Source organism: Zingiber officinale, chromosome 5B (genome assembly GCF_018446385.1).
Source record: "Zingiber officinale cultivar Zhangliang chromosome 5B, Zo_v1.1, whole genome shotgun sequence".
Taxonomy (NCBI): domain Eukaryota; kingdom Viridiplantae; phylum Streptophyta; class Magnoliopsida; order Zingiberales; family Zingiberaceae; genus Zingiber; species Zingiber officinale.
The window spans coordinates 88575587-88588109 of record NC_055995.1 but is presented as its reverse complement, the minus strand read 5'-3'; the positions used below and the strand labels follow the sequence as shown (position 1 = coordinate 88588109).

Here is a 12523-nt window from a genome sequence, read left to right as displayed (position 1 = left end):
ACTATCCGCTGGGACTTCAAATCACTCTATTAGGGCAAACTATTGCTCTATTCCATCATGAAAAATTTTCAACCCTTGATTTCCAAATATTAAAGCTTCCCAATACAAATGATGGAAGTGTCGGGACATCATATCCAAATCCATCTATTGGATACATTTGGAAGTTGAACTCTCTCAATTGATGAGCCTTTTGACTTGTTGATTTTTTAGGAATTCACTTTCAACTTCTTCTTTCTCTAGCTCCTTGCTTCTTCCAACAATTAGTCCATTGAAATATGGTCTTACTTTGATACTATTTGTTAGCACCCGTGCTAGCTAAAGGGGGGTGAATAACTTCAATCGCTTTTTGTTGTTGCTTTGTGCTCTTTGTTGAATGCGTAGCGGGAACTTCAATCAACTTGGATGTCACATGCACTACATCATAATTTTATTATTATCCACCTCCTTGAGGTAACTAATCTAAGGGTCCACTCCTCGCTCACAGCATCTACTATGTACTTCCTCCTCCTTAGAAACCTTTCGGAGGCGGAGAAGCTTCTTACAAGCTTGAGTAAAAGAATACAATAAGTAAGCAAAAGGAAATGCAATCAAAAATGATTTTACAATCAAAAGTTTGCTTGCTTGATCTAGCTTGGAAATGCCTCTTGTTGATCTGAAAATGCAGTAGCATTATTCTCCAAACCCCCCAAGAATTAACATTAGCTTTCTTGTTTCAAATCTTTACAAAAAACTTTTTTTCTAGGGCTGATTTACACTTCATAATTGATTGATTTTACCCTCAATCAATTGTTACATTTGATCAATCGTTCAAAACATGCATAACATCTCTTTTTTTCATGTCTAATCGATTGGTGAATCATACTAATTAATTACCAGCTTCCAATCGGTTAAGTCAATTAATTCTGAAGCTTAGAGAAAAAGCTGCCTAATTGATTGTCCAATCGATTCTCGCATTTTCTGTTCTCTCACGAAAAAAATCCCAATCAATTGGTGAAGCGCAAATCGATTGCCTCAATTGATTCAGAACTTTTTTTGTTTGCGAAGAAAAATAACTTAATCGATTGCTCCAATCGATTTTGGATTCTATTTTTTGAGAAAGCCTTTTCCTATTCGATTAGAGTAGCAAAACCTGAACTTTTGGGTTTAGAGTTTGCCAATCAATTAGTGAATCCCGCTAATTGTTTGTTAACCCTAATTTCATCATTTTCAAGACTGAAATCATATTTTACCTGATATTAGGTTGACCTTAACTTGCTAGAACTTTCGATCTCAACTTGCTAGGACTTTCGATGTCCAACATCCAGTCATCTGTGACCTATTTATTAGGACACTCCGAGAGCTAGAGGAGAGTGATTAGCTCTAATTACTTCGTTAATAATAATTTACAACGGAAAACTTGAAGCAATGTTAACATCATTGATTTTATTTGGTATCCATCTCCTTAAAGTGACTAATCTAAGGGTCCACTCTCCTCACTCATAGTATAATATGAAAATCTCCTTTTAGAAGGTGGAGAAGCCCCGTACAAACAAATATGAGAAATATAACAAAAATATGGAAATAAATACAACAATAAAGGACCTTTGCTCTTTATCTCTTGGTGATGTGGATTGGCTCTTGATGCTTGGAAATGCAGCAGCACTTCCAATCGATTACCCAATCTTCTATTCTCACGAGAAAATAGCTTTCAATCGATCACCTGATCGATTGGCTTTGGTCTAATCGATTGTCTAATCTTAACTCACTTAACCCGAATCTAGGATTCTCTTGCCCAACATTCAGTCAACTATGACTTGTTGAGACTTCTTCACTAAGTATCCAGTTAACCTTTGACCCACTCGGACTTTTCATCTCGTGCCAACTCTTCGTTGGACTTCTGATCACCAAGTGCGGTCCTCCTTGACTCACTTGGACTTGACCTTGCCTAACCTCCAGTTAAGACTTTACCCTTGCCTAACTATCAAGTTAGGACTTTGCCTTACCTAACCTCTAATTAGGACTTTGCCTTGCCTAATCTCTAGTTAGGACTTTACCCTGGCCTAACCCTCGAATTAGGACTTTGTCTTGCCTAACCTCCAGTTAGGACTTTACCTTGCCTAACCTCTAGTTAGGACTTTGCCTTGCCTAACCTCCAGTTAGGACTTTACCCTTGTCTAACCCTCGAGTTAAGACTTTGCCTTGCCTAATCTCCCGTTAGGACTTTATCCTTACCTAACTCTCGAGTTAGGACTTTGTCAGTCAAGTATTCGGTCCTCCATAATCTACTTGACTTTTCTCTTACATATCGTCAAGTATTCGGTCAACCTTAACTTGCTTGACCTCTTTCAGATATGTTCCAAATATATTGTCCAAACTTCAATACTCAAACTCAAACCCACTCGAGTTTAGTCAAACTGGTCAACCTTGACCTAGCATCTGGTCAATCTTGACTTATAGGATTTCTTCACTAAGTGTCCGGTGCTCTTTGATCCACTTTCTCTTCCTTCCCAACTTCTTGTTTGACTTCCGATTACCAAGTGTCCAATCAACTTTTGATTCACTTGAACTGTCTCACAAGTATCAAGTCGTCCTTGATCTACTTGGATTTTTCTCTTATCAGTCTTCCCGTTGGATTTCCCTTGTCTAACTTTTAGTTAGGACTAGTCACTCAGTAGATTTTTCACATTTGCCTCATCTATAGTTAGGATTTCACATTGCCTAACCTCCGATTAAGATTTTCGATTGCCTAACTTCAATTAGAGTTTTTTCAGTCAAGTATCTGATTTTTTTTTTGCTCTATTTAATTTCTCTCTCACATGTTAATAACCATCAAAACTCGATTTTTAGTAAATGTAGAAGATTGGAATGCCAGAGAAGAGAATGTTAGTATTAGTAAATGTAGAGGCTTGCAAGAATATCAACCAAGATGGATTATTACCATGCTCCTTGCATTGATGTGCTGAACTTTTTCCAACAATCATGAAAGCAGTAGCACAATAGTTTTAAGCGTGCATCTCCCTTGGGACTCAATTCCAAGCTTTGTTCATTTAGCCTATTACTTTATGGAGCTTTTCACTAGGTGACAGAGACTGACGAATAAACCCTTTTTGCTGTCATAAAGCAATGACTAGATTCACATTTTGGGGAATAAGTTGAGAGTTTTTATGTAGATGAGGTAATAACCTAGATTGCACATGGCATTGTTGTTGGAACGGTTATTTGGAGGATTAAACAGTGTCTATTTCCTTTGCTTGAGGACTAAGTATTATGATAATTACTTTTGCATTTTTAAAGATTAAACACTTCGGACATCGAACACTAAGGACTGTGTTAGTTTTATGTCTTTAATTTTCTCAAGAACTAGTGTCCTGCTAATATAGTTAGGTAATTGCCAAGATTGATAAGAAAAATAACAAATAAAGGAGGTAGCTGAACGTTACTTGCCTATTTCTTGGTCATCAAAGGGATCCACATCGAAAGAGCTACACTTAACCACAAAGAAATTGTTTATTGCAAGTCTAGAATTAATATGTAACTGTTTCTTCGAGAAGTAATGAGGAGAATCTTTGAAGGTGAATAACTTTGCGTTGCTGGATAATCGTACGTAACTGTGACCGACTCTAGATTTAATCACCTTGTAGGCCATGGTCTCCTTTAGCTTAGGCTCCTTTCTCCGATTGATCTCTTCTCACCATCTCAGCTTGACATGTGTCGAGAGTGTGCACTTTTCATAAACCCTCATCTTTTAAAGTGGTATCTCCGCTTTTCAAATAAAGCATTCTAAAGTATGTTTTAGTTCTTCAAACACATGCTTAATATTATATCTCAGTGTGCAAGATCACACGTGAACACCTGCCCTGGCTAACCCAACTTCATAGGATTCTCAAAGATTGCTCTCATGCTTTCAAATGTGCAATCATTAATCCATGAGATTTGACCTCCGAGTTATTTAATTGAGCAATTACGTATTAACTCACATACTTTCCATAGTACGAGTAATAAATTCCACATAGTTAATAGGCAGTCCACTTGCTTATTGTGTTGGGACGTTGGACCTACATTACCGACATTGATGATAGAGAATGACCATTTACGCAAGTGGGAATGATGTTGGGGCACCTCCAATTATAGAGGAAGATATGTGGATAACAACATGCCCCAATAAATTGGCGGACAAGTTGATTGGTTTTTTGTTTATTTTTTTTTATTGGTAATCTAGGTATCTAGTTTGATCATATAAAAATTTTCTATCGATCATTAAGATAAATTAGGAAGCACAAATGGATCATGACAGATAGTCTAATGTCTTAAATTTTTCAAACTCTTTTGTGTAATGTTCCCTAAGTGAGATTTAAATCATCGTTACCTAGGGAATCCGTCCCACTTCTTACAATCACACCCTAGTCTCGAGACATTTGATCTTCTTATTTTTTTCATTTTTATTTTTAGTTGATATCATATATCTAACTTACGTCAACTAATCTTGAAAGTGATCGGTTTGATCCTATGAAAGTTTCCTATCAATCACACGGGTATATAGGGAAGCGCTCGTTACGGGCGGTTCATCTGTTAATTTATCCTAAGACTTGATTCTTAGATGTCTAAGAAACTGAGCAGACATCCTATTATCGATGCACCCGCCCAGGGCTAAATCACAAAATTCATATGGAGAAGAGAGAGGATTTTATTAATCAGAAACAGTTTGCTTGGACTTTAGTGTGATTAACGTAAATTAGGTGTTGTAAGATTGGCAGCAGAGTGTTTAGCGGTGAGGGAGAAAGCAAGCGCATGTATTAGTTACCAGAGCTGTGTTCATGAAGGTGGTTATGTGACGTCTAGACAAGGATGGGAGCTTTACCGCCTTGCTAAGGGTCCGCCACCCTTCAGATCAAGCCTAGTCGACTAGTTTCTGGCCATGATCCAGAATTTTATCTGTTTATATGGTAAACTTTTTAGAAATTTTGATGAAACCAAAATTGTGCACTGAAAATCAGATTGAATTGTCTAATTAGGATGTTATGTTCCTCTTAAGATGTGGTGCTCTATTACGATCTCACTCATACAATTGATCTTAAAGTGGGTTTCAATGACCAGGTTTCGCTGAGTGATTGACACCAAAGTCAAGCCTTTGAACCCGATAAATCTGCCTGTAATGATTGACCACTTTCGTGCCACCTATTACTCCCACTGTCTGTTTGCAAACTTATTTTGAAACTTGACTCTAAGTTCGAAAAAATAGACAGAAATTTGACATTGTCCTCGCTTTTAATGAGCATATAGGTTCACATCCAACGTGGTACAAGGATATCTAGTGATCAAATTAAAGGAATACACTAATCTTTATTATAGCCTCTTGCTGTATGGTTTTTAAGCTCCAGATTAAGTTGTGATTACTTTGACCAAGAGAATCGAGAGGGAGAGAAGAAAGACAAGAGAGAAGGGAGAGAGGAGAGGAGGATTCATAAGGTTCATTATTTGCTGGAAGAGAAGAAAAGGAGTGACAGATAACAAAAAGAGTGAACGAACCAAATTATAGTCGACATTAATTCACTGTGTTTATCATATCCATCTTCTCTGGTCCCTTTTTGAAAATTACCTGTCCCAGGAGTCATAGTACCATGGTAGGATATCCAGATTATTTCTCAGGTACTCGTGGTTCGAACCCCAGTTACGGCGAATTTGTAGGAATTTTTCCTCCAAATGAGGACGTAATCAAAGGATACTGGGTTTCTGGGCTGGTGATCACGTGTGCTTCCCGATTTACCCTGATGGTCAGTGGAAAATTTTCGTGAGACCAGGCCGGTCACCCAAGACTCATTGTTATCAGCCTGATTATTATTATTATTATTTTTTAAAATTACCTCATCATTGATTAAAGCTTTTAGTACCACAACTAATATCATTGTTGACATCTTGTACCTTTAAGTTTATGCTCTTGTTTATGATTGTGCGATTCTTTTCCCCTTTGACTTAACTCTACTTCTCATGGTGTGAATTCTCTATATCTATTACTGTGGTGATGCTTGACACGTAACAAACCAATATCTCAAGTTTCAAATCTGAGTAGGGCTAGCCCAGCCGAGCTGAATTTTAAAATATTCAAATTTATTTGATAAAGTAATTCAATTAAGTTGAATCGAGTTTAAATGAACCAAGTTTTTAAATTGATTGTTTTATCTTGACTTGATTTATTTTCTATGAGATTAAGTTTGTTTGAAGTTTGATTTAAACTTGATTTGTTTAGATGTTATTTAAATGTTATTGAGCTCTCAGCTTGATTTAAGCTCGTTTGAATGTTATTGAACTCTCAATTCAATTTTGTTTGAAATTTTTATTTATTTAATTAGTTATTAAAGTTGATAATTCAAATATATTTATTGATTTATTTATATTTTTTATTTATTTAATATATTGATAAAAATTTTATTAATAAATATGATTCATAAATATTTGTTTAAAACACATATCTTCAGATTTATTTATTTAATTTAACTAAATGTTCAAACTCAAGGACTCTTCTACATTTAAATTTATCAGAGCCATAAATGAAAATTCATTTCTAAGTTTCTCCCTATCACGAAGTCAAAATCACTCCTAAATAATAATAGCCTTGCACAATTTGAAGACCTTTTAGAAAAGTAGGTATCTTGGAAACACGTAAGGTATCCATTCATCATGACTCATGTTCAAGATTTCAAATCCGTCCTGATTCAGTTTCTCCGTCAGGAAATCTTGATTTCACTGCACTTACAATAGTTGGATGTTATTTATTTAAAGCTCGATCCAATAGGATCGTTGGTACGACGAGAAATTATCGTCCCTTGTTCATTTTGGACTAATCTCACCTTTTATTTGTCGAGCAAGGAACTTTTTCCTTACCTATCGTTGAAAGAATCTCCGAGTCTCTAGGGATCAAATTTATCATGTTTTCAATGAGTTGTCCACTCTGAAAAGAAACGGCTGCTCTTCTATCAGCATTTGTGGCCGCTGAGGACCACCAATAACAGGAACGTTTCAGGTGCATGGCACATGCCCCACTTACAACAGCATGCGGGACGAGATAACCCGCCCCCAATGAACCAAAAAAGTTTGCATCGTAATCTCTCTCTCTTTAGATGTATATATTAATTTCTCATCTCAAAGCTGTGGAACGAACTTCCCAGCCACCGCTTGCTCCCTTCGCCCACCTCCTAATGCTTGGCCCGAGTTCTGAAGTTGCGCAGCTTTGGTCTTTCTTCCGATTATCTAGGGTTTTCGTTGTGGTTCATTACTAAGAAAGTCGTTGAAACCAAAAAGATCATTCAAAGAAAGAAGAATAGACAACAATATGTATTGCACGTACTGAACAATGTACAGAAACAGAAGTTCACGGGGAGGCCCTCCACTTCCCTCGTTGATGAACCCCCTCACTCGATGGCCGATGCACAAACGGCATGAGGGTGGTGAGGAGGTTGGTTATTACAGGGAGTAACTCGGTATCACTATCTATCTGTAGGTAAAACAAAAAATAATAATAACAAAGACCAGCTGAGCTCGCCAGGCACCTACCTAAACAACCCCAAAAGCTACAAGCTGGTCTCGCCCCATGTACTCTCTCTATCGGTCCTAACTACCACTAACTGTAACGTAACTTATGAAAAAACAGAGCTCCGAAGCACAAACCAACCAACAAACTAGAACGGAGCAGACTCCGGGGTGTCCGACAGGCACCCTCGGGAAGTCTCCTCCGGCCTCGGAAAGAGGGAGAATAGTTAGGCCTGTGTCTCCATGTCCTTTGCGTTGATGAATGTCCCATGGAAGCCGTAGGGAACGCGCGACGGCAGCTTCACGGTGGCTTCGACCAGCATGTCGGCGGCGTTCAGAATCACCAGCTCCGACTTGGATGTCTTCTCGTCGTGGACGAAGGACAGAACATAGCCGTCGTCCTCCCTGGGTGAGTTTTCATCCCTTGGCACGAAGAACGGCTCGCCTCCAAATCGGCCGTCTCCAAAAATGAACTTTTGTAGCTCTCCTGTGGAAAGGTCGACCTTGGCGAAGCCCGATACCTTGGGCCACGGCTCGGCGATCGCCAAGTACGCGTACCTAGTCTTCCTCCCCAGCTTGTTCCTGTTCACCATTCCAGCTTCTAGATTCAATTGGTCTTCCGGTGCCAGAATGGGGCGCCGCGTCGACTTGCCAGTGTTGAGGTCGAGCCGGATCTCAGAGACGATGCTCTCGAGGTTCTCCTCGCATTCGTTGAACACCGAGTCAGCCGGCGTCATGCAGGAGCCTATCACCACCACCTCGCCGGTAGCTGGCTCCTCCCACGCGTTCCACAGGTGGAAACAGAAGCAGTCGGGGACGTCTACCCACCGCATATCAGAGGCGTCGGCAGCGTACTTGGGCAAGATTCCAAAGCGCGCGGTCTTCTTCCGGTCGTAGACGACCGGAGATCCGCCGCGGATCATCTCCTGCATCTTGAAAACCATCTGATGGTCGGGAACCACGACGTAATTCTCGGTTATGGCGAAGTCGTGCATCATGGTGGGTTGGTCAAGGGGGATCTCCACGTCGGGCGACTTTTTTCCGTCGGGGGAGAAGTAAAAGTACTTGAGATAAGGCTTTTGGATGACGTCGTAGCTGAGCGCAAATAGCTCCCGGGAGATCGGATCCACCTTCGGGTGCGCAATCATGGAGGACCGGAGCTGGCCGTGGAAGTCGTACCGCTCCACGGTCTCCAGGTCGCCGGAGGGAGTGATCCGGACGTGGTACGGGATGTCGTCTTCCGACATGGCGAGCAGACGGTCGTTGAAGTAGACGAGGCCGGCGTTGGCCACGCCGATCCCGTGGCTTCCGTCGACGATACCAAAAAGGCTCCTCGCGTAGAAGAGCAGCAGCCGTGCGATCCCCGAGTGACCGTGCAGCTCGCCGATCGCCTTGGGGAAGACGGGCTTCCCGATGGCGCGCTCCTGGCAGAGCCGCTCAGTCTCAGTGTACCGGCAAGCGTAGGCGGCGGTGCCGTTACGGAGGTGGACGGCATGCACCATACCATCGCCGTCGAAGAAGTGGTGCCCGGCTACTGGCTCGAACAGAGGATTGGCGCCGTTGCGGACATAAACCCCGTTGATGAACGGTGGTATGCGGCCCTCTACATGGAGGTTGTAGCAAGGGGCGTGCTCGTCGACTGGGGCGAAATTGCCGGCGATTTGGATAGAAGGATCAGCGGTCTTAGGCAGGGGGTGCGGCCGCTCGAGCACTTCGGCTATGAAATCCTCCTCGATTTTGTCCAAGACAGCCGCCGCCAGCTGCTGGAACAAATTCCATTTCAGCCTTTCGTCGCCGTTTCCCGTTGCCAGCTTAGGGATACTACTCTCTACCGCCTCCCGCAGATGAGGAGCTGGGTAGAAGGCCGGAGTGGTGCCGGTCATGGTCGTCAGGTTCAGGAGGGAGTTGGAGGAGGCCGGGGAAGCGGAACAGAGTATTCTAGGAGAATGGTTTCTTAGAACTTGGACAGATTTAGGTCGCAGTCGTGAGTTAAATTGGTGGATTTGGGAGGTTGGATTGGCTGCAGCTTGCAGGGTAGAAGCCATGGCAGGAGCCATAATGTTCTCCTTCCTCAATGGCGATCTACACAAGCAACGAAGAGAGCAGCGGAGAGGTGTGTAATTTGATTTGAAATGAGAAAATGGGTCAGAAGGTTGTATTTATAGATAAAGCGTTGGAGAAGGGGCAGCCATTGTTAGTGCAATTAGCACCTCGACACCTTGCACAACCCACGTGGTCGATTGTAAATTGGGAAGAGTGAGAAAGGGGCCATAAGTTTTTGCATATGCCCTCCCCTGGTTGACGGTTGACCCATACTGTTGCTGCTGCCATTACTGACTGTGGCTCGAGTGTATTTTTGTGTTGAACTCGTCGAGTGCTCTGCCTCCCCCTCCATATGCTCAAGTATTACCGTATAGCATGTGGAATTCCTGCGTGTGGGATTAAGTTTCTGCCGTTTTTGTGCCCTTCTAGCCGCCCATCATTTATCCTAAACCTTTCAATTTGTCATCTATATTCAACTCGGGGGAGGGGTCAATGAGTTATTTAAGCCCTTTCTTTCCAAATAAAAGCAGTTAATTCTAACTTTTTATTATTCTAATCCATCTTCGCCGGATCAAACTCTACTTTGAACTCCATCTAGTACATTGGAGAATTTTATCCGTCTGCTCGGATTCTGCTTTATCAAATTGAGCTTCGCCTACGTTCTAATAATTTGTCAAAGCAAGTAAAATGCTCCACTTCAAGGGAGTTCATGTGAGAGGCCAAAGTGTGATTTATTTTTTTTTGTGTTAATCTAAAGATGGGTTGGTGGAGGCGTTAAGACGAGTGTCTTTTGCTATCCATGTGAGAGGACAAAGCACTCTAATGGATTGATAGTCATAGTCAAGCTGATATTTAGATGATGATAAATTATCATATGAGAATAAGGATCAAATCCTAGGAAAATAATTACTTGGAAATAAAATATCTCTCATTTTGATCATCATGATTTAATCTCTTAATTTTGCTGTTGAGCTGATGATGAAAGACGCTTGAGGTGAGCGAGTCACGTTTTGTCACGTGTGAGAGAGCCAAATCTTCAAGAGAGCTCGATTGGATCAAGCAAAAGGATAGCTCGATTTATATAAATTATTTACCCTGCACCCCTTACCTTGCACACTTATGGACGACCTGTTGGACAATCTATTACCGGAGACATTAGGAAAAATTACTAAATTGAAATTACACAAAATCAATTCTAACTTATCTATTGAAATGACTTAAGTGGATAATCTCATACTGCTAGCGAGGCTGGTTCTGCTAAGCTTCTTGTGGTCCGAGTCGTAGAGTTGATGTGGTGAGTAGCAAATCGGGAGTCGATCGCTGAATCGAGAAAGGAATTCGCCAAGTAAGATACTAAGGCCTGTACTCAACGCAATTTCCTTGAAACAGATTGGTCCCACCTCCAACTGTGCTTCGAGGTTCTCTTAGGTCATCTATTTCCCATGATTCAACGGCAAAATTGTGCATACAACTAAACACTGGTTGTTCGCGGTGAACTGAGAATGCATCCGAGTACTATCATAAGTAGTTCATTCGAACAAATGCACGACTAAGAGAGTTTTTGTGGGAGAACACGGGTGGACAGAGGTTCGCTTCCTGTTCTCTCTTTCGCTTATCTTTCGCTACTCTTTCCTTTACTCAAGATCCAGTCTCCTTATAGGAGCTCTTACCTTACTTGCAATGAATGATCAAATTATGATCATTTAATGCTGAGTTTAATGTCGTCATTAATGAATTTAATATCTTTATTAATGTTGAAATGTTACAAAATTATTATTAATGAGTTTAATGTAGTCATTAATGTTGAGATATTACGAAGTCACCATTAATGAGTTTAATATCGCCATTAATGTTAAGACGTTATGAAATCATCATTAATTTCATATTAATGCTTCCGTTGCACCCTTGAATATGTAGCAAAAAGAGATTCGGTGGCAAAACGTTGGTTTATTCGCTTAGGAAAATCTTGCCTCGATAGATCCAGTATTCGACGTGCGCAGGTCATGCTTACACAAGAGTCAACCTTGGTTCATTACAATTTGGGCCCTAGATTTGCACCCACGCGTGAGAGAGTCTCTCCTCATATATATGTTTACAACAATAAAGCCAAGAGACTTTTAATGCGGGACTAATAACTCATGCATAATAGAATTTTTTCGTCTCCACATCTTTATTTCATTCACATTTCCATGAATCCCCCACATGAATAGAATATATGGTAGTCAAGTATATGATAGGTAGATTTTTATCCTTTGAATCTTCTCTTATGAAGATCTATTTGTATACTGATTGACAATAGACATGATACTCTTGAACTATTTTAACATACAATAATTTACTTACTAATTATCTCGACTCAGCGATTTATTTGGAACCGACAGTCTTATATATAAATAATTGAGATAAATATAATTTGATGATCACAATTAGTAATTAATTTGAAGTTAATTTTATAATTTATTTATTTTGTTGTCACTTTTTCTATCATTGATTTCCTTTCGCACAATAAGATTGGTTCCGATATTGCAAGTTTGACAAATTTACATGCAGACCTCACTTAATGTTCAATCGGTATATTCCCATCAGTCATTGAAATTGGATAACTCAATAAAAATAATTAATAATTAGAGGCGTTAAATAGTGAGCTAGCCTTGCATGTAGCCTGAGCCCAGATCGAAATTGACTTTTCTGACGGTCAGGTTGGGCTAAACTTTTGATCATAGTGGCATGCTCAGGATGACATATGTCTTGACATCCTCAATGTACCATGAACAATTATTCTCTTTTAATGATTAAATGGCAATTGATTTCATAGTTTTACCAAAAAAACTCTCAACATTAACTAGATCTCAACATTTAAAAAATGGTTAATATATATATATATACTCTCAATCAGTAAATGTCATACGCATCTAAATATAAACTCAAGGCACTCCTTGCTAGTGTTTGAAAATTTCTTCGGAGCACCTCTAACTCC

General features: G+C 40.3%; 1 protein-coding gene across 1 annotated transcript; it reads right to left on the bottom strand.

Annotated features, from left to right (window-relative positions):
- Positions 1-7285: 7285 nt before the first annotated feature.
- On the bottom strand, positions 7286-9631 carry LOC121984872 (9-cis-epoxycarotenoid dioxygenase NCED2, chloroplastic-like). The gene has a single exon (XM_042538028.1). It carries the CDS (start codon positions 9558-9560, stop codon positions 7731-7733), a length of 1830 nt encoding a protein of 609 aa, XP_042393962.1. The 5' UTR covers positions 9561-9631; the 3' UTR covers positions 7286-7730.
- Between the last annotated feature and the right edge of the window lie 2892 nt (positions 9632-12523).